Source organism: Vulpes lagopus, chromosome 3, assembly GCF_018345385.1.
Source record: "Vulpes lagopus strain Blue_001 chromosome 3, ASM1834538v1, whole genome shotgun sequence".
NCBI lineage: Eukaryota > Metazoa > Chordata > Mammalia > Carnivora > Canidae > Vulpes > Vulpes lagopus.
In genome coordinates, this window is record NC_054826.1 from 128,681,792 (window position 1) to 128,700,069 (window position 18,278).

Sequence of the window (18,278 nt, forward strand, 5' to 3'; positions counted from 1 at the left end):
CAGAGAGCAGGGTGAGGGCACTGCGGCTCCGCGGCCTTGGCCCGGGTAGGGGCACCGCCTCGCCAGAAAGGGCAGCCGTCCTCGCTCTCCTGGAAGGCCCGTGAGCTCCGGTGGAGGAGACCCACACGCAGCGTGGCCGGGCCGGGGCCAGCCAGGTCGGCAGGAGGGGTGGTCAGGCCCCCGGGAGTTAACACGCAGAAGCCCCTCCAAGTGCAAACAAAACTGGCAGAGCCTGCAGCCCTGGGGAGCCTGGCAGGGCCTGGCCGGCACTGGGGCCGCACAGGGGCAGCCCGCTCCCCTCGTCAGGGAGCCGGGTGCAGGGGGTTTCCTGGGGTTGGGGTGTCAGCGTGAGAGCCTGGAGGGCCATATGGAGCTGGACAGATCTTGGCTGGATGCGGGGTGCGCTGGACGGGCTCCACGCAGGCATCCGTGGGCCTGGCTGGCAGCCCCCTCCCAGACCCCGCCTCGCCCGGGAGGCTTGGCACGCCCTGGACCTCACGAACCCTCGTAAATCCGGGCAGCTCTTCCCAAACACTGCTCTTGGCAGGCCCTGGATGTGGCTCTCCAGCGCGGGGTGAGGTACGCGCCCTGGATCACAGCCACACAGGCGGCTGGCAGACAAGGGGACGGGGCGGGCGCCCCCCTGCCCGGGCCACCCCATTAGAATCGCAGAGGCAGTTGCTTTGAGGATCTGGGTTCTCGTGAGAAGCGTAGTGCTCCTCCTCCCCTCCTCCCAGCCGCAGACGCAGAGGCCCTAGATGCATCCCCAGGCCCCGGTGGGTGCACCCAGACCGGAGAGGCCCCCGAACCAGCTGCGTGTGCCAGGGAGGCCCGCCGGGGGGTTATGCCGGTGCCTGCCGCAGCTCCCACAGCCTCTTCCCCCTAGAAACAGTCCGCCAACCAGACAACCCCGCCTGGTGCCTGCAGGGCGGCTTTCACCCAGCTCCCAGCCTGGCTCCATGCCAGCGCCCGAAAAATGCCGTCAGCCACCCAGAAACCGGCTCCGGGATTCGCCTGGGAGGAAACCACGGCCCCGGGATCTGGACCCGTTTTGCCTACTGAATAGGCCCCCGGGGGAAGGAAGACTCTGGCGGCTGGGCCGGCGTCCTGGGGCCTCTGAGATTTGTTCAAATCCAGACACGGCCCCTGGGGGGTGGGGGGGGCATTGGCGGTGCCCCAGGGCTGGGGCACCACGTCTGCCCTCTCAGGGGCTCTGAGATGGGCCCAGGGTGAGCCCCACGCCTGCCGCGGCCGAGGTCCTTCCGAGCCAAAGCCCAGGCGTGTACGGAAAGCAACACGTGAAACACAGCCCACGTAGATAAAAAGCTTTTTTTTTTTCTTTTAATTTTATCAAATTGGTCTGTACAAAAGTTAGCGTTGCTTGGTCAGAAAGTCACGGAACAGAGCGGGTAAGTGACAGCAGAAGCCCAAACTCCACGCAGGCGTGGGACAACAGATTTTGCATAAAAATGAGTTTGCTGAAGTTCCCTGCCCCCACCCCCAGAAAGAGATACGCCAAAAAAAAAAAAAATTCCTTTTTTTTTTTCTAGAAAAAGGTAGGAAAAAGTAGAAAAGGTAAAAAGAAGCAACTTCTCAGGTGTCTTTAAATGTACAAAGTGTAAAGGCACAAGTTTCCATGAAGTAGGGGTTATCAGTGCTCAGCACACAGCAGAAGCAAACGTGTCAATCAGGGGTTATTCGCCTAAAACTAAGACTCTAAACGCTTTAGTGGAGGTTTTACTTTCACAGCTTGGAGGTGGCATCTGGTTCCTAAGGGCCAAGAGTCACGTGCTTCTCCAGCCACCCCGTCCACTACTGGGCACGGCAGTGGGCATGGAGCGACCTCGGCGATGCCCCAGCCTGCTAAACCTGCTGTGACGCGGTGGCAGGGCCAGAGACAGAGACAGAGGACACAGCAGCCGGCCTGGCCTCCCTCCCTCCCTCCCTCCCTCGGGGTCCTGGCCTCCGTTCCGTCTTAAAGTCTACTCTCTGCACAAATCATTAATTAAAGATAAAATAATACAGAACATAAATACATTTCAACAGCTTCCAGAACGAATCGAACGTGTTTTAAGCTTCAAAAAATAAAAATTAAAAAAATAAAATAAGAAGAGAGAAGTGTTAGTTGCAGCCAAACCTCGCTCAGGAAGAGCCTAACTGCAGGGGGCACCTGAGATCTGCTGGGCTGGACCCAAGCGCTCCCGCCAGGCTGTGGCTGCCCTGCACTGCCCACCGGTCCCCGTGTCCTGGGAGCTCCCCTGGAGGCTGGCAGGGACCTTGGAACACAGGCGGCCGAGACCCCACACCTCTTCCCTCCTTTCTGTTTTATGCTGTGGCTGCTTTGTGTCTACTGATATGCAAAACCGAGGTGTTGGTGTCCATGGGGAAGAGGACTCCACGCGACACTGCAGCTGCTGTCCCCGGTTCCAGAGTCGCCAGTCACCGCAAAGAGAGTGTGGGAGGAGAGCTTTGTCGCCAAAGATCTGGAACCCACGTGGCCTCAGTCACAAAGTGTGGCTCCCTCCGCACACGTGACCAGGCACCTGCCAGAGCCACCACCTCCTCTCCCGTTGTGAGCGAGCACACACACCCCTTCTGGAAGACCCAAGGCTCTGTCTTTGCTGAGATAAAGGTTCTCCGTCCCCAAGTCCGCGACGCTAGTCTCCTCCCCGGACCGCAGTGCCCTCAGGGCCTGGTCAGCGTCGTGTACACGGGCTGGTCCCAGTTGCTGGGCGGGCTGTGGGCGGGCGGCACGGAGAGGCCGCCGAGCAGGGGTGAGGCGTAGGGCCGCCGCGAAGGGTGAAAGTAGGGGCACTGGTAGAGGCTGGATGGGCAGCCGGGGTACGGGCTGTAGTAGCTGGGGGCCTGCAGGTCGGTGTAGTCACACTGCGAGCTGGTGAAGGAGCTGGCAGCCGCAGCAGGGGTGGCCGTGGTGACGCTGGCCTGGCCACTGTAGGAGCTGTAGTCGGCCCGGCCCGGGGAATTGTGTGACTGGTCGCCGTAGTGGCTGGGGCTCAGCTGCTCCGTCTTGATGTGCGGCCGTGGGGGCCCCGCCTCGGTGGGCGACGCCGAGGCCGAGGGGGCTCCCTTGTGAGCCCACACAGGGGACGCCCCGATGCCGGCCGCCGCCGAGTGCGAGTAGGAGGCAGCCCCGTAGGAGCCGGCAGCGGGCTGGCCCGGCTCTGTGGGCAGGGCCGAGTGGCCGTTGAGGGGCAGGTACTGGTCGAACTCGTGCACGTCGAAGGTGTCCATGTTGCCGATGACCTCGCTGCTCAGCTCCGAGATGTCCACGTTGCTGAAGTCGATGTTCTGGCGCCCACTGTCCGCCAGGCGGCGGCCTTCGAGCTTCAGCTCCGGCTTGCCCCCGTGGTGTAGGTCTGTCTTGGGGGTGGTGGGCGGGGTGGGTGGCCCGTGGGTCTGCCCTAGGGACAGAGCACATCTCAGGGATGAATGCCCCTTCTGTGGGGGGCCAGCCTGGCTGGCGGCGCGCACCCAGGAGGGAAACCAGCCCGCTAACTGCCGCAGGTACCAATCAACGGCTTTTTGTTTCTGTACGTTTCCCAGAAATTCCAGCAGAGCCAGACCCAGACCTCACTCCTTGGCCGAGAAAATTCCGTTAAGCGCTGTTGTACAGGAAGAGCTGGGGCCGTGGAGGCCCCACCGTGAACACCCAGGTGGGGGGAAGGAGAGGAAGTGCCCAGCACCCCCGCACATGGCCACAACGAGATCCTCACAAAACGGATCCCCCCCACCCCGCCCCCAGGCTCACAGCTTTCGCCAGCGTGACCGAGACTGCTGGGCTGGCCCGGGCTCTCCCCCAACCGACCCTCTGATCCTAAGGCTGGGCTGCTAACCACCCCGCCAGGGGTGGGAGTGCTGCCTCGGCACCCACAGAAACGCCTTCAGGCAGCAGCACACGCCCACGGTGCACGGCGGCACCGATCAGGGCAGAGCTGGGACACCCCCGGTGCTCAGGGGGCTCTGAGCACACCCCCACCCCTGACCCCACCCTGCCGTGTGCATTGGGGACTTGGGGGCGCATGAGAACATCTGGTTGTCTCCAAGCTGGCTGCCCTGGGAGTGAGCCCCTGCTCCCCACCCCCACCCTCCATCTCGTCGGACGCCGGAACCCCCCTTCCCCTGCTGGGGCACCGAAGGCTGTGGTGCCCCAGGAGCCCACCTGCGTGGTCGCCGTGGTGGTGTGGCTCCCCGAGGCCTGCGTCGGCCCCGCCGCTCCGGCCCCGCCGCTCCGGCCCCGCCGCTCCGGCCCCGCCGCTCCGGCCCCGCCGCTCCGGCCCCGCCGCTCCGGCCCCGCCGCTCCGGCCCCGCCGCTCCGGCCCCGCCGCTCCGGCCCCGCCGCTCCGGCCCCGCCGCTCCGGCCCCGCCGCTCCGGCCCCGCCGCTCCGGCCCCGCCGCTCCGGCCCCGCCGCTCCGGCCCCGCCGCTCCGGCCCCGCCGCTCCGGCCCCGCCGCTCCGGCCCCGCCGCTCCGGCCCCGCCGCTCCGGCCCCGCCGCTCCGGCCCCGCCGCTCCGGCCCCGCCGCTCCGGCCCCGCCGCTCCGGCCCCGCCGCTCCGGCCCCGCCGCTCCGGCCCCGCCGCTCCGGCCCCGCCGCTCCGGCCCCGCCGCTCCGGCCCCGCCGCTCCGGCCCCGCCGCTCCGGCCCCGCCGCTCCGGCCCCGCCGCTCCGGCCCCGCCGCTCCGGCCCCGCCGCTCCGGCCCCGCCGCTCCGGCCCCGCCGCTCCGGCCCCGCCGCTCCGGCCCCGCCGCTCCGGCCCCGCCGCTCCGGCCCCGCCGCTCCGGCCCCGCCGCTCCGGCCCCGCCGCTCCGGCCCCGCCGCTCCGGCCCCGCCGCTCCGGCCCCGCCGCTCCGGCCCCGCCGCTCCGGCCCCGCCGCTCCGGCCCCGCCGCTCCGGCCCCGCCGCTCCGGCCCCGCCGCTCCGGCCCCGCCGCTCCGGCCCCGCCGCTCCGGCCCCGCCGCTCCGGCCCCGCCGCTCCGGCCCCGCCGCTCCGGCCCCGCCGCTCCGGCCCCGCCGCTCCGGCCCCGCCGCTCCGGCCCCGCCGCTCCGGCCCCGCCGCTCCGGCCCCGCCGCTCCGGCCCCGCCGCTCCGGCCCCGCCGCTCCGGCCCCGCCGCTCCGGCCCCGCCGCTCCGGCCCCGCCGCTCCGGCCCCGCCGCTCCGGCCCCGCCGCTCCGGCCCCGCCGCTCCGGCCCCGCCGCTCCGGCCCCGCCGTCACCGGGCACGAGTGTGCACAAAGTGTGCCTGTGCTGGCCCCATCCCGCATCCCTCGGCTGTCCTTGCAGAGGGGTGCAGAGGCACGGGGTGGGGGAGCGAGGCAGCTGAACGGACATGCACCTCCTCCATTGTGTTGACTTCCCCCACAGTTTGGTCAGGGAGTGGAGGGGAGCCCTTTCCAGACAGGCGCCTCCAGACAGCACCACCTAGTACGGGGTCCTGCTTCCAGGCAGAAGCCGGCTTTCCTGGGGGAGGGACAGGCCCCGGGGCGCTCACAGGGGGGGTCCCCAGCCTCAGCGGGCGCGCGGGCGCCCTGGGGGTTGCGCGCTGGCCCTGCAGCCCCGGAACGCCCAGGCGCAGTGGGTGTCCAGGGTCGGGGCCGGGGGCCGGGGTTTGCCCAGGGCCGAGGCCGGCGCGCCCCCCCCCCCCACGGGACCGCCGCTCCGGCCCCGCCGCTCCGGCCCCGCCGCTCCGGCCCCGCCGCTCCGGCCCCGCCGCTCCGGCCCCGCCGCTCCGGCCCCGCCGCTCCGGCCCCGCCGCTCCGGCCCCGCCGCTCCGGCCCCGCCGCTCCGGCCCCGCCGCTCCGGCCCCGCCGCTCCGGCCCCGCCGCTCCGGCCCCGCCGCTCCGGCCCCGCCGCTCCGGCCCCGCCGCTCCGGCCCCGCCGCTCCGGCCCCGCCGCTCCGGCCCCGCCGCTCCGGCCCCGCCGCTCCGGCCCCGCCGCTCCGGCCCCGCCGCTCCGGCCCCGCCGCTCCGGCCCCGCCGCTCCGGCCCCGCCGCTCCGGCCCCGCCGCTCCGGCCCCGCCGCTCCGGCCCCGCCGCTCCGGCCCCGCCGCTCCGGCCCCGCCGCTCCGGCCCCGCCGCTCCGGCCCCGCCGCTCCGGCCCCGCCGCTCCGGCCCCGCCGCTCCGGCCCCGCCGCTCCGGCCCCGCCGCTCCGGCGGTGCCCGACGGGCTGCAGGGCGGCTGCGCGCGGGCCTCGCTCATGTCCAGCATCGGGGCCGCGCGGACGGGCGCGCTCCGGGACCCGCTGCTCCGCGGCCGCTCCGCACCCAGGCCACGCCGACGCCCGGCCCCGCCGCTCCCGCCCCGCCGCTCCGGCCCCGCCGCTCCGGCCCCGCTCAGCGCCCGCAACAAGTTTCTTTAAGCGGCGGCTCCCGGGCTCCGCCCCCAGCGAGGCTCCCCATTGGCCCGCGCGCGCCCCGCGGCACCCGGGGGTGGAGCCCGGCCGCGCGCCCCGCCCCGCGCCGCCCCACGCGGGGCCGCCGCTCGCCCAGGGCCCGGAGGGGGGTCGCGGCGCTTGGCCCGGGGGCCCGGCCCCACCGGCCCCACCGGCCCACGCCGCGCACAGCCGCGTCCCCCGGAGCCGCCCCGCCGCGCGCCCCCAGCCCGCCTGCTGCCGCGGGACCCTCCGGGGCGCCCCGAGCCCGCGCGCCGCGCTCGTCCAGGTAAAGCGCGGCCGCGGCCTCCAGCCCGGGGCGGCTCCGAGTCGGGAAGGCGCGGGCGGGGCGGCGGCCGCCGGAGCCGCGGAGGGGGCGGGAGCGCGGGGCAGCACCGGGCTGAGCCTCGCTGCGAGTCCCTGGGGCCGCCCGGCGGATGGCGCGGCCGGACGCGGGGGCCCGGGGCCTTCCGGGCCTGACCCCGGAGAGGGGGCGCTGAGGCCGCGCGGCGGGGCGGCCCCAGGTGGTCCGGCGGGGGAGCTGGCGGCGCGAGGAGGGCGCGGGGGGGGGCGGGGAGGAGGAGCGCGCGGGGAGGCGGGGCGTCCCGGGCGCTTCCCTGGAGGAGGGGGCGCGGCGTGGGGGGGGCTGTGCGTCCCGGGCGCCTCCCTGGAGGAGGGGGCGCGGCTTTGGGGGCGCTGTGCGGCCTGGCGCGGAGCAGATCGGCGGGGTCGGAGAGGGGACGTTCCCCCGGAGGTCAGCGCCGGCCGCCGCTCCGAGTCCCCGCCCGAAGCCGCCCCCACGACTTGGCCTGCGTCCCCGCGGTCCCCGAGGGCGGCTCGGATTCTTGGGCCAAACCCGCCTGGAGGCGACGGACCAGCCGCCCAGAGCTTCGCCACAGGCCCTGGGGTGGCCGAGTGGGAACTCCTGCGGCTGCGAGCTGTGGCCCCCGCGCCCGGGTCACCCTAGGCAGCGGCACCCAGTTCCCTACCGAGCCCTCCTCAGGCAGAGGCGCCTGGGCCAGGGGCCGCAGAGGCGCCTGGGCCAGGGACCGCAGAGGCGCAGGGGTGCAGGCGCAGAGGTGCGGCAGGAGGGCTGGTCAGCTACCAGGAGACCAGATTGAAAGTCGATGCGCCGGGCTCAAGCGTCTCCCTGCTGCTCGTTTACCAACCCAGAGGCCACCACGGACGCTGGGACTGCCCAGGACTGGCCTCCTGCCCCCCCCAGGCCCCCTCCGCCCCCCTCACGTGCCCCTGCCCCTGCACTTTCACCCTCACGCACCCCTGTCCCCCCACCAGTGCCTGGGTTGTGGGTTCAGTTTGCATTTGGGCCTCGGTGGCCTGTCGGTCCCACTGCGGTTCTAGGGCAGGAGCCTGCCCCTGGGGCTCAGGGGCTGCCCAGGGATCCTGCAGCCTTGCCTTTGAAACATGTGTGCACCCCTGTGGGGGCATCTCAGGGCCTAAGAGGGGGTTAACCCACACTACCTGTCACCTGCAGGTGACTCCGAGGCCCTGCCCCACATCACAGAACCTGATATTCTGCTTACAGGAAAGTGGCACTGGGGGTGTCGTTGTCTAAGGTAAACAGCCCAGGGTTGGCGTGTGTGTGTGTGTGTGTGTGTGTGTGTGTGTGTGTGTGCACCTGATGGCAGAGGTGCGTCCTCCAGGAGTGGCCTCTGTTCTGGCGTCCTGTCCTGTGGTTGGCCTCCCTTTGCTCTGTCACCTGCCAGGGAACGCCCTCAGCTGCTGGTCTGTGGTGGCTGCCCCTCGGAGGTCCTGCCCTCCACTGGGGGTCCCCGCTGTGCAGTTGGGGACTCCGAGGGAGGGCCCAAGTGGGGGTTGCCTGAGGGCACCCATCGATCTTACTGGCCCATGGGGACCCGTGCAAGTGCAAGCAGGGGGAGGGTTGAGGTTGGCAGACCTGGCCCAAACTGTCCTCCCCCACCCACCAGAAAATAGGTCCCACCCCTCCCTGCACCCCGCAGGCTGTCGTATGCCAGGTCTGGGTTTTCACGAGGAGCTCTGCTTTGCGAAGCTGCACTGGGACGTCAGGTAAGGCACCCTCTCTGTGCTCCCCACCGGCCCGCAGAGGGTCAGGGATAGATGACTACCGGGACCCTTGGAGGGAAATTGGCCGGCTCTGGTCCAAGGCCCCCCCTGGGGAGGAGGACGGGTGCTGGTGGGCAGTGCACACATGTGTGTGCAGCTTGTAACTCCCACGGAAGAGGTGGGGAGGGCAGATCCTGCCAGGCCTCGGCCCAGGCTGGCTGAGGGCATATGTATGCGCTTCCCCACAGGGCAGCATCCGGGCACAGCTCACTAGCCCAGGGCAGGCAGCGGACACGTGGGGTGGCACCCATAAGTGCCCCAAAGCCTCCTGGGCTTCTAAAAGCCCTGTGTCCTGGCCCGTGTGCCATTCAGCCTCATCCTCCACTAGTGGCGAGCCCAGTTCACGTCCTCAGCTGCCGGGCAGGCCCTGAGTGAGTACCGGGGTGTAGCCTTCAGAGGAAGGGGTGGCTGCGGTTGGTTCCTGTGTCCACCAGTATTGGCAAAGCATCTGTGCCGAGGGCTTCAGTGGGCAAACACCAAGGAGCTGAGGCACCATGGCGGGAGGGTGGGGGTGGGGGTGGTGTCCAGGAAGGGGGTTCTGAGGAGGTGAAATTAAGCTGAGACCTGAAGCTTCCAGCTGCTTGAAGAAAGAGGAAAGGCCATTCCCTCAACTGAGGGGGTAGGGAGGTGCTCAACCTGTGCAAAGGCCCTGAGGCAGCAGCGTGCACAGGTTATCTGAGAGTGACACTACTGTGATTTAAAACTTGAGGGACAAAAAAAACTAAAAAAATAATAAATAAATAAAACTTGATGGACAGCTGTTTGAACCTCCTTTTGGTCCACCTCTTGGCATCCATCCCCCCTTTAGCTCTTCCTTCCGGCCCCCAGCAGCTCCAGTCCACATGACCTTACCTTCACCTAGTGGCCTTTGCAGTCTCAGGGAGGTGACCTCGTGGGCCGTGGGTGGACCGTATTCCTGCCCCTGGGGTGTAATGAGGATTCTAGACCTACATCCCCAGCCAAGGCTGCAAGGGCGCCTGTCAAGACAGAAATACAGCCTGGCAACGCCCGTGCCTACAAGCCCTGGCCAGTGCAGGCCCGAGGGCTCCAGGGGAACGTTTGCCAGGAGACCTCCAAGGCTCCCAGCACGTGGCTTCCAGGGAAGCTCAGGAAGCCCGTGTGCATGTGTGTGTCGGGCACGGGAGCAGCTGAGGGGGGAGGAAGGGCTGCGAAAGCCACCACGGACGAAGGCACCCTGCGGTCACCCCTGTGTCACCCTGCCCGTGTCTCCGCCCACCCTCCGCCCAGCCCTCAGCCCGGGCAGCCCGGGAGGCCACAGTCCGTGCAGTCTCTCAGAGGAAGGCCTGCGGCGGCCTGTCCCCTGTGTGTCTGCAGCCGTTACCTGGGCCTCAGCGAGCCAGCCAGGGCTGTTGGCATCACGTCCTGGGAAGCCCCGCTCAGTCTCAGAGATTAATTGGCGCTTTCAATTACTGGTTGGTCCGCAGAAACCAAATGTCCAGGCCAGAAATGAGCAATCAGCTCTGAGCAGAGGCTCGGTCAGGACCGCCCCAGCCTGCCCCGCTGGGTCTCCCGAGAGAGAGGCGAGGGGCTCGCAGGGGCGCCAGGAGTCCAGTGTCCCTTGGTGACAGACTATCAGGGCCCGGGGCCAAGTTTTTTGTGGAAACACCCCTCCCCGACTTAGTTTGCCAGCTGGCGTGGAAGTTCTGGTTTGGGTCAAAGCCCTCTGCCCGGCTGGGCTGATGTCCGCCAGGGAGCCGGCCGTCTGTGCGTGCGGGGGAGCCCGGGAGGAGGATCGCACCCAGCCTCCCCCGTCCGCCCCTGGCCAACCCATCGGGGTGCTGGTCCTGAGCACCTTGCTCCAGCACGGCGTTCACTGCCGCTTCGGGGCGCCTCCCAAGCTCCAGGCAGGGGTGAAGGTGCCCCAGGCTCTTCCTCTGCCCCTTCTTGTCGGCTCCCGATGTGAAAACCCACACGGCCCCGGGGTGACCGCTGGTAGCCCAGGGGGACCCCCTGCCCCAGTGGCCACTATTTGAAAAAAATTGGGGGAGAGGGCAATGCTTCATGGAGGGCTGAGCCCCAGTGAAGGTTGTCTGCCCAGTAACATGTGCTACGCAGATGTGTGAGGAACAGCTGTGGGCCTGCTCTGGCCTCCGCTCACCTCCTGACGGTAGAGATCCCCCCGGCCTCCGGCTGTGCCCATCCATCTGTCCTCTCCCCGGCCTGGGCCGGGGGGGCTGGCTCCACCCGCGACATTCGGGTTTTGGTGTGGGTCTTCAACGGCAGGCAGAGGCTGCTTCTGTAGCCCATGACCATCCTCAGGCGGGGTCCCAGGGGCTCCAAATGCGGTCTTCCTTGAGCAGAGGTGAGCACTAGGCGCCAGCAGCATCATCCACGGGGGAAACTGAGTCTGCCGAGGTGTTAGAGACGTGCCATCTGCCCGTGCCTTTCTCTGGACGCTTGCACCCCCTAAGCCAGCACATTCCATTCCTTGCCCACACAGATGGGCATTCTGTGGTACCGGGCCCCTGGGTCCCTGGGCCCCAGACCCCACCCTCATTCTGCACTCTGGGCTCCTGCCCCCTGGCCCCCAGTCCCCAGGGCCCCTGCCCTTCACCGTCACCTTGGTCCCCCCCCCCGCCCCACCCCCCGTGCACAGGCCCTGTGCAGAAGGGGAGCCAGGACGCTGGAGGATGACTGTCACTCTAGAAAACCAGCCTTCGAGCCCAAGTAGGCTGTGCTTGTCCTTCCAAACTTAACTTTCAGATTTAATGAGGCTTCCTGTTCAAGACGTCCAAGTGGGAACCCCTTGGAAGCAGAGCCCCACATCAGTTATGACGGAGAAAGGCAAATGCTAGCCTGAAATAAAAATATCAGACAAAAAAAAAAAAATCCTCTTTCGGAGTGAGGGGCCCTGGCTGGCTCTGCCACCAGGGAAGGTTCCAGAGACTTGCCCGTGCCAAAGGCAAATTAAAACACACCCTGTCAAAAGATTTCTGCTGTCTCCCAAGTATTTATTTTTCGGAACTTGGTGAAGGAGGGTTTAATTAAGACACCCTGAGGCAGGAGCCTTGTGCTGAGTGGAAAGAAGCCAGTGGTTCCTGGGAGTCCGTGGGGCTGGCTCGGAGCAGGCGTGGCGGAGCTTCGCCCCTCCCCGACCGGGCTGGGGTCAGGGGCTCCCCCGGCTGCACACCTTCAAGGGGCTGAGCCTTCTAGTGAAGCCTGAAAAGAGGGGCCTTGGGCTGGTTTCCCCAGGGTGTGGAAAGGGGTTGGAGGGACCCCCGAGAAGGTGCGGAGTTCCGGGAGGGAGGGTGTTCGAGGTCACGGGACTTGATGCCGATGGCCCCCTGTGGCCCTTTGACTTCGGGTGAGTTGTGGAGGGGTCCGCGGTGCATGTCTGAGCTGTGGGCTCAGCGCGGGGCCCGTGGGGGCCGATGGGCTGTTTGGGCTCCTCCTCAGTCCACGCCAGCAACTTCCAGAAGCACCTCTGCCCACTGCCGGAGCCTAGCTCCCTCCTCAGGGACGTCATCTAACACGAGTGCCACCCGTTCTTTTCAGAAGTGAATTATCTGCTTTAATCACTGGGCGGGAGTCACAAGAAGGTGAGACACAGTGATGGATGGTGTTGGTCGCAAGCTCCCGGGCCTGTGAGATAAGCAGTTTGGGCCAAATCAGGGATGTTGGACACGGGTGCCTTCTGGGGCCTGGTCAGGAGGGGAGCGTGGAAGCTCCCGTGGGCGAGGCTGGAAGGAGTGCTGGCCAGAGATGCACTCCCGAGCCCCGCTCTGTGGGTGCCAGTGTGCGCCAACCCGGACTTTCGGTTTCAAGGCTGTTTGTTACACAGCATCATCGAGGTGACTGGTAGACACAGCCTGCGGGCCTCTGTGTGCGGCCCCTGGCCTGGGCAGTTTCCAGGACAGAATCTGACTCCCAGATAAAAGAAAACAAAGTCCCTGAACATTGTCTCCCCGCATCGGGCCCGACAGCCATGGAATGTACCAGCACCATGACTGTCTGCTTTCCTCTGCCCTGCAAGGGCGGCTCACTAGCTCGCAGGGCCACACAGAGCCACGTCTCCCTCTGGGGTGCGGGCGTGGAAGTGCTCGTGGCCCGGAGCCGAGGGTGCCAAGAGAGGAGACGGGTGAGCCAAGCAGAACAGCCGTCCGTGAGTCACAGTTCCCAAAAACCAGCAAATGGCCCAGCACCTGCTCGACCACCCCCACCTGCTCCTGCCAGCCCTACCCAGGTCTTGGCCACTGGACAGTCACGGTGGGACCAGCCCAAAGTGACCACCCTCCCCCGCCCCAGAAGAAAGTGACAGATGTTAGCGCCCGTGGGTTCTGCCCCCCCCCCCATCAACAGATGTCAAGACATGAAAAATTGGGGTAAATGAAGGGTGGGCGATTAGGTCGGGCCCAAGCTGGGTTCTCGTGGGTGCCAGAGACAGCTGCAAATGCCCGTCAGGGACACTTGCCCTGATGCAGCGAGGCTGCAAGCCAGGGTGCCTGGGGACAGCTGGACGAGGTGCCGACACGGGGCTCATTCCTCCATGAAGCCGTCCCGCAGCTGCTGGGAGTCCTGCCAGCCCCCGGGCCTGTGTGTGCCTCCGCCCGGGCTGTGTCGGAGGAGCTGTACATGGGACCCCCGGGCCGGACTCCCTGCTTGGGGCTCTGGCTTGTCCACAGGTCTGTGGGACACCAGCCCCAGGCTTGAGCTGACGGGTCCTCTGGGGGAGCCTCTCTCTCTCTCTAGTCAAATTCTGGGCTCGTCCTCCTGGCTCTGTCCAGGCCGGGGCTGGGCACCAACCCCTCCGTAAACAGCTTGACTTTTTCTCAGAGTTTGGCTTGAAAATGTGGGCTCAGGAGCCCCGCCACCCACCCAGGCTCCCAGTGTGTGTGGGGGGGTAAAGGCCCCCCCGACCCCTGTGTACCTGCGGTTTGCAGCCACTGAGCCCACGGGTTGAGGAAGCCAGCGAGCTGCCTCCCCAGCACCAGCCTCCACCCCTGCAGTTGCCTCAAGGTTTACAAAAAAGGTTTTGTTTTTAAGTGCAGTGCTTTCTTGGAGCATAAGATGTCCCCGAATCTAAATATTAGTCAAAGCTCTTAGATGTTCCCTCATCTGGATGAAGAGGTAGGTTTGGTGTAAATGACATGACCTATTCCAACAGGGAAAAACAGTGCCTTCTAGGACGTTCTGGAACAACGTGGGGTATTTTTAAGATTTTTCTTCTTTTTTTTTTGGAACGGAATTCGCATGGCATAACATTCAAGCGTTTTGAAGTGTACAGTTCTGTAGCATTTAGTGCATTGCTGGTGTGCAGCCGTCCCCTCTGCCTGGCTCCGGAATCTTCCCGTCACTCCCTGCCCCCAGCCCTAGACAACCACCTATCTCCTTTCTGTCTCCGAGGATTTGCTGATCCGGAACGTGTCATGTACATGGAATCCAACGTGTGGCCCGTGCGTCTGGTTCTCCCACTTTGCATGATGTTTGTGAGGTTCCTCTATCTTGTAGCAGGTGTCAACACCTCCTCCTCCCTACTGCTGAGTTACAGACCCGTGTGCTTCTGGTTCAATTCGGGTGCACATAGGCAAGCGCCGAGCCGCCCACCAGGCTTTCCGCGGCCCAAGCCCCGCTCGGAGAGGTCCACTCCCGCGTGGGTGGGTTCTGGACCCTAGGACTCACCGGACCTCTGCAGTCTACTCCCAGGAAGGTGGGTCCCGGAGGAAGTGTAAGAACCCGAGCTCCCAGCGGACCTCTCTGATGGCCTCGCCCACCCTGGGTAAACCCGGAGAGGGAGCCTGGAGTCCAGCAAGCTGGATGCTGGACAAGGAAGCCTTTCTGCTCTGCACAATGCCCCATTGTGCCCTCCTCTGGGGAGAACAATGCAACCCGGGCCAGGGGAAGCTGAGGACAAAGGGCTCTTTGTCAGGACCGTCCCCACCTGAAAAGCAGCGCCCTGGGTCACACCTGATGGCGGAGCTGTCCTGTGCCCTGAGCACCTCCTGCATCCAGGGGACGCACGGAAGCTCGGGTGGGTACTGGATCCTCCGCTTGGACCAGACAGCCGTGCTGGCTCATCCCTAATGCAGCCCCCCGGGCCCTGGAGACGAGGTGCAGAATGTAGGTTTGCTGGAAGGACCTGGAAGCATGGCCAGGACGGACTGTCCCCTGACCGCCCCCCCAGGCGGGGAGGCCTCGGGCACAGGCTTCCCTGCTGGGGGCTCACCAGGGTGCAATGTCTGTGCCCCCCCAATGCCGATCTTTTACATGTCCCGCTTTACAGCTGGGCTCTGAAAGGAGAGTTTTCACAAGAAAAAAAAAGGGGCACTTTTAAAAAACTCACAGTATAGGATGCACATTTGCTATCACCCAACAGCTGGAGACTGAAGAAATGTTCCAGCAGTTGCTGGCCTGGCCTAGATGGGGGGGGGGGGGCACGTCCAGAGCCAGTCCCTGCCTTTATAGAGCTCACGCTGCAGGTGGTAAAGATATGATTAAACAAGACTGATCATTTGACCCACAAGTATCAATAATTTAGATGTCAGAACACTCTACACAAGACGTCAAAAACAAACAAAAAACCCGGGACAAACATTTGCAATACGTACACAAGGATAGGATCTGTAATATGTAAAGAGCTGTGAAGAATAAAAAAGAAAACCCACACCCACCTCAATGATTTGCTTCCAAGGACCAGTTTGCCCACTAACCGCCTTCCTTTAAGGAGTGCCCATGACCCCACCCACTGGGCGCCACCTGTCCTGAGCGGTGCCTGGGTGGAGTTGCTGATGTTGTCACCAGGTTCAGCGGGGCCACAGGTGGGTAAGTTCTTTCCTGGGGACCCTCAATGCACCACCCTCCCCCAGGGCTGGAGGTGCGGTCTGGAGAGGGGTGGTAGTCCTGCCCAAGCCGACGAACCTGGCTGATTTCAGGCCCCTGGCTAGCCGTGTGGCTGTCACCCTGACACCTTCCCCGGACAGGAGGTGAGGGCGTGGGAAGGGGACACCCGGGACCCCGGCCGCGCCCTGAGACGGCTCTGCTCCAGCCCTGCCTCTGCTGGAGCGCGGCTCCCGGCTGCGCACACGGACGCTGAGCGGGTCCACCGCGGTCCCGGCCCACCCGAGGGAGGGCGCAGGCGGACAGCCGCCCAGGTGCTTCCGCGGCCCCGGTGACGGAAGAGCCGAGGCCCGCGCGGGGCAGCGGGAGCCCGGAGAAGACCACCCGTCGCCCTCCCGGCGGCAGCACCACGCGCGGCCTGCGGGGGACGCGCGCGCTCCCCGCCCGGGGCGTGGCCAGTCGGGGGGCGTGGCCAGGCTCCCGCTCGGGGCGGGGCGTCCGGGCACGGGGCGCCCCTGGCGCATGCGCACTGATGGCCCCGCAATGGCGGCGCCCGAGGAGTCGCTGAGGAAGCGGAAGGCCGGGAAGGCCGGAAAGGCGGGCGGCGGGCCTGGGTCTCCGCCGGGGCCGGGGCTCGACCCCACGGGCTGCTCGGCCGGCCTTCGGGCGGGCACTTTCTGGCTGACCAGGATCGTGCTCTTGAGGGCCCTCGCTTTCATTTACTGTGAGTCCGGGGTCCCGGGGCTCCGTCGCTGCTGCCCTCGCCTCCGGGTCTCCCCGCGGGACGCGCCCCCGGGACTCCCGGCCTCGCCCCGCCTCCCGTCCGCACCCACCCTGCACCACGGCGCCCCGCGGCCCCACGTGCCCCTGGCCGGGACGCTGCCCCCCGGGACGCGCCTTGCCCTGGGACGCGCCTTGCCCTGGGGGCGTCCCTCCCCCGGGACGCTCCCTCCCCCCGGGACGCGCCTTCCCATGGGGGCACCCCGCCCCTCCGGCGCTCACCCCCAACCCCCTGAGACGCTCACCCCCTCCCCCGGGACTCTCCCCCACCCCGACGCTCCCCCCAACCCCCTGAGACGCTCACCCCCTCCCCCGGGACTCTGCCCCCCCCCCGACGCTCCCCCTAACCCCCCTCGACGCTCCCCCCCCCCCCCGGGACGCTCCCCCCCCTCGACGTTCCCCCTAACCCCCTGAGATGCTCACCCCCTCCCCCGGGACTCTCCCCCCCCCCCTCGACGCTCCCCCTAACCCCCTGAGACGCTCACCCCCTCCCCCGGGATGCTCCACCCTGTCCCCCCCCCCCCCCCCCGCGCTCCCCCTGCCCCCTGGGATGCCGCCCCCGCGCCCCCCCCCACGCTCCCCTCCCCCCCACGCTCCCCGCATGCTTGCCCCTCCACGTTTCTCCCCTCCCCCAGACGCTCCCCCAACCCCCTGAGATGCTGATGCTCCCCCCCACGCTCCCCCTCCCCCGAGACGCTTCCCCCTGACGCTCCCCATCCCCCCTCCCTCGGGACGCTCTCCCCCCACGCTCCCCTTCCCCCCCACACTCCCCCCTCCCCTGGTACGCTCCCCCAGATGCTCCCCTCTCCCCGCCATGCCCTGCTCTCCCCTCCCCCCACGCTCCCTCCCCCCACCCCCCAGGGACAGGCCTTCCCCTGGGGGCGCCCCTCCCCCTGAGACTCCCCCCCCCCCCCCCCCCCGCGCTCCCCTGGGATGTTCCCCCGCTGCCCCCCCCAGGACGCGCCTTCCCCTGGGGGCGCTCCTTCCCCCGAGACGCTCCCCCCACACACACACTCCCCCACGCTCCTCTCTGGGACTCCCCCCCCCCCCCCACCTCGCCCCCCTGGGACGCTCACCCCTGCCCCCCTGGGACTCTTCCCCGCTATGCCCTCCTGGGACGCCCCCCCCAAGGAGTCCCTTGTCCTGGGGATGGCCGGCCTCAGAGGACGCATCCCCCTAGACCCCCCCCCTTGGTACTCTATCCCCCCATCGTCCCTCCCCCGGGACCCTCACCCCGAAACCCCTTCTTCCGGGACACTTGCCCTGCCCAATGCTCCTGCCCTCACCAGCTCTGGGTGTCCCCCTGCGCTTGCCCCCCAGAGCCCCTCGCAGGGCCCCTTCCTTTCAGGAGGATACCCAGTGGAATGTGTCTCCCTCCTTCCCGCTGGGTGGGCTGAGGTCTGGAGCATCGGGGGTGGGGGATGAGGGTGCTGGCAGGTCCCTTCCCCACCCAGTGCTGGTGGGCCTCCACGGGCCTGGGCGCTGGGCATCTCAGCTGTGCCTCAAGCTCTCCCCTCCCTGAGGAAGAGGCAGTGTCCTTGAGCTGAGGACCAAGCTGGCTTTTGTGTGTCCTGCCTCAGGGGGCGACCCAGGGCCCTGGGGTCTCCTGTGTGGGCTCTCCTGGTATCTCCCCGCCCTCTGTCCCTGTAAAGATAGTTCCTGGCTGCATGGCAGGAGCGTCCACAGTTTTAAATAGCCATCCTGAGTGGTTGAGCGAGCTGTCACTTGGCAGAAGGCAGCGGAGACAGGGTTGCCCCGCAGGTCTGCGTGGACTGTTGAGGGGGCAGCAGCCAGCCGCCTCCCTGGCAAGCACGGCTAACAGCAGCCTCAGGCTCTGGGGGAGCGGGGATCCCCCGTTCAAGTTGGGATGGTTCTGGCTGCTGGGTCAGGCACCCGTCTTAGGGCGCTGAGTGCAGAGCCACCTGCCTTGAGACGTGCGTTTTCTCCCTGGCTTCTCTCTGTTTGGGGTAGACACTGTGTTTTCGGCTGTGTGAAGGCCTAGTTTCCCATCGTCCCGGGAGGACGTTCTCTGGCTGAGATGGCCCTGGGCAAGTGGGCACACATCCTGGCATGGTCTCTGCCTAGAGAGTCCAGATAGTTCTGGTAACAGGAGCTACATCAGAGTTTCTGAAGTCCCAGGGTTTTTCATGATGCCAACGGGGGCTGCCCACGTGTCACTTGATGCTGAATTTTAGAGTTGCCTTTGCGGACT

At 67.2% G+C, this 18,278-nt stretch overlaps 3 protein-coding genes across 5 annotated transcripts in view; 2 read left to right on the forward strand and 1 right to left on the reverse strand.

The window, feature by feature from the left end:
- Positions 1–1,339: 1,339 nt before the first annotated feature.
- Positions 1,340–6,213, reverse strand: SOX8 (SRY-box transcription factor 8). Its single transcript, XM_041748555.1, has 3 exons — positions 6,146–6,213; positions 4,181–4,233; positions 1,340–3,422 (listed from the first exon to the last, which is right to left on the reverse strand). The coding sequence occupies exons 1-3, from the start codon at positions 6,211–6,213 to the stop codon at positions 2,686–2,688; spliced, it is 858 nt and encodes a 285-aa protein (XP_041604489.1). The 3' UTR covers positions 1,340–2,685.
- On the forward strand, positions 6,212–9,300 carry LOC121487113 (translation initiation factor IF-2-like). The gene is made up of 3 exons (XM_041748556.1): positions 6,212–6,293; positions 6,352–8,434; positions 8,680–9,300. The coding sequence occupies exons 1-2, from the start codon at positions 6,212–6,214 to the stop codon at positions 7,350–7,352; spliced, it is 1,083 nt and encodes a 360-aa protein (XP_041604490.1). The 3' UTR covers positions 7,353–8,434; positions 8,680–9,300.
- Positions 9,301–15,793: 6,493 nt separating this feature from the next.
- The window catches only part of LMF1 (lipase maturation factor 1), an 80,607-nt gene continuing 78,122 nt past the window's right edge, over positions 15,794–18,278 (forward strand). For all 3 annotated transcript variants that reach the window (XM_041750537.1, XM_041750538.1, XM_041750540.1), the window contains exon 1: positions 15,794–16,010. In XM_041750537.1, coding sequence (XP_041606471.1) covers positions 15,809–16,010 — 202 coding nt within the window. In that variant the 5' untranslated portion in view covers positions 15,794–15,808. The remainder of the gene's footprint in view (positions 16,011–18,278) is intronic.

What these genes read in the sequence shown, in the direction of transcription:
- LOC121487113 (XM_041748556.1), top strand. Translation starts at nt 6,212, where the DNA reads ATGTCCAGCATCGGGGCCGCGCGGACGGGCGCGCTCCGGGACCCGCTG. An exon ending in CGCACCCAGGCCACGCCGAC is followed by an intron (nt 6,294 to 6,351) that starts GCCCGGCCCCGC and finishes GGCCCCGCTCAG; the next exon opens with CGCCCGCAACAAGTTTCTTT.
- SOX8 (XM_041748555.1), bottom strand. Translation starts at nt 6,213, where the DNA reads ATGAGCGAGGCCCGCGCGCAGCCGCCCTGCAGCCCGTCGGGCACCGCC. An exon ending in GGAGCGGCGGGGCCGGAGCG is followed by an intron (nt 4,234 to 6,145) that starts GCGGGGCCGGAG and finishes GCGGGGCCGGAG; the next exon opens with CGGCGGGGCCGACGCAGGCC. An exon ending in CCACCACGGCGACCACGCAG is followed by an intron (nt 3,423 to 4,180) that starts GTGGGCTCCTGG and finishes CTCTGTCCCTAG; the next exon opens with GGCAGACCCACGGGCCACCC.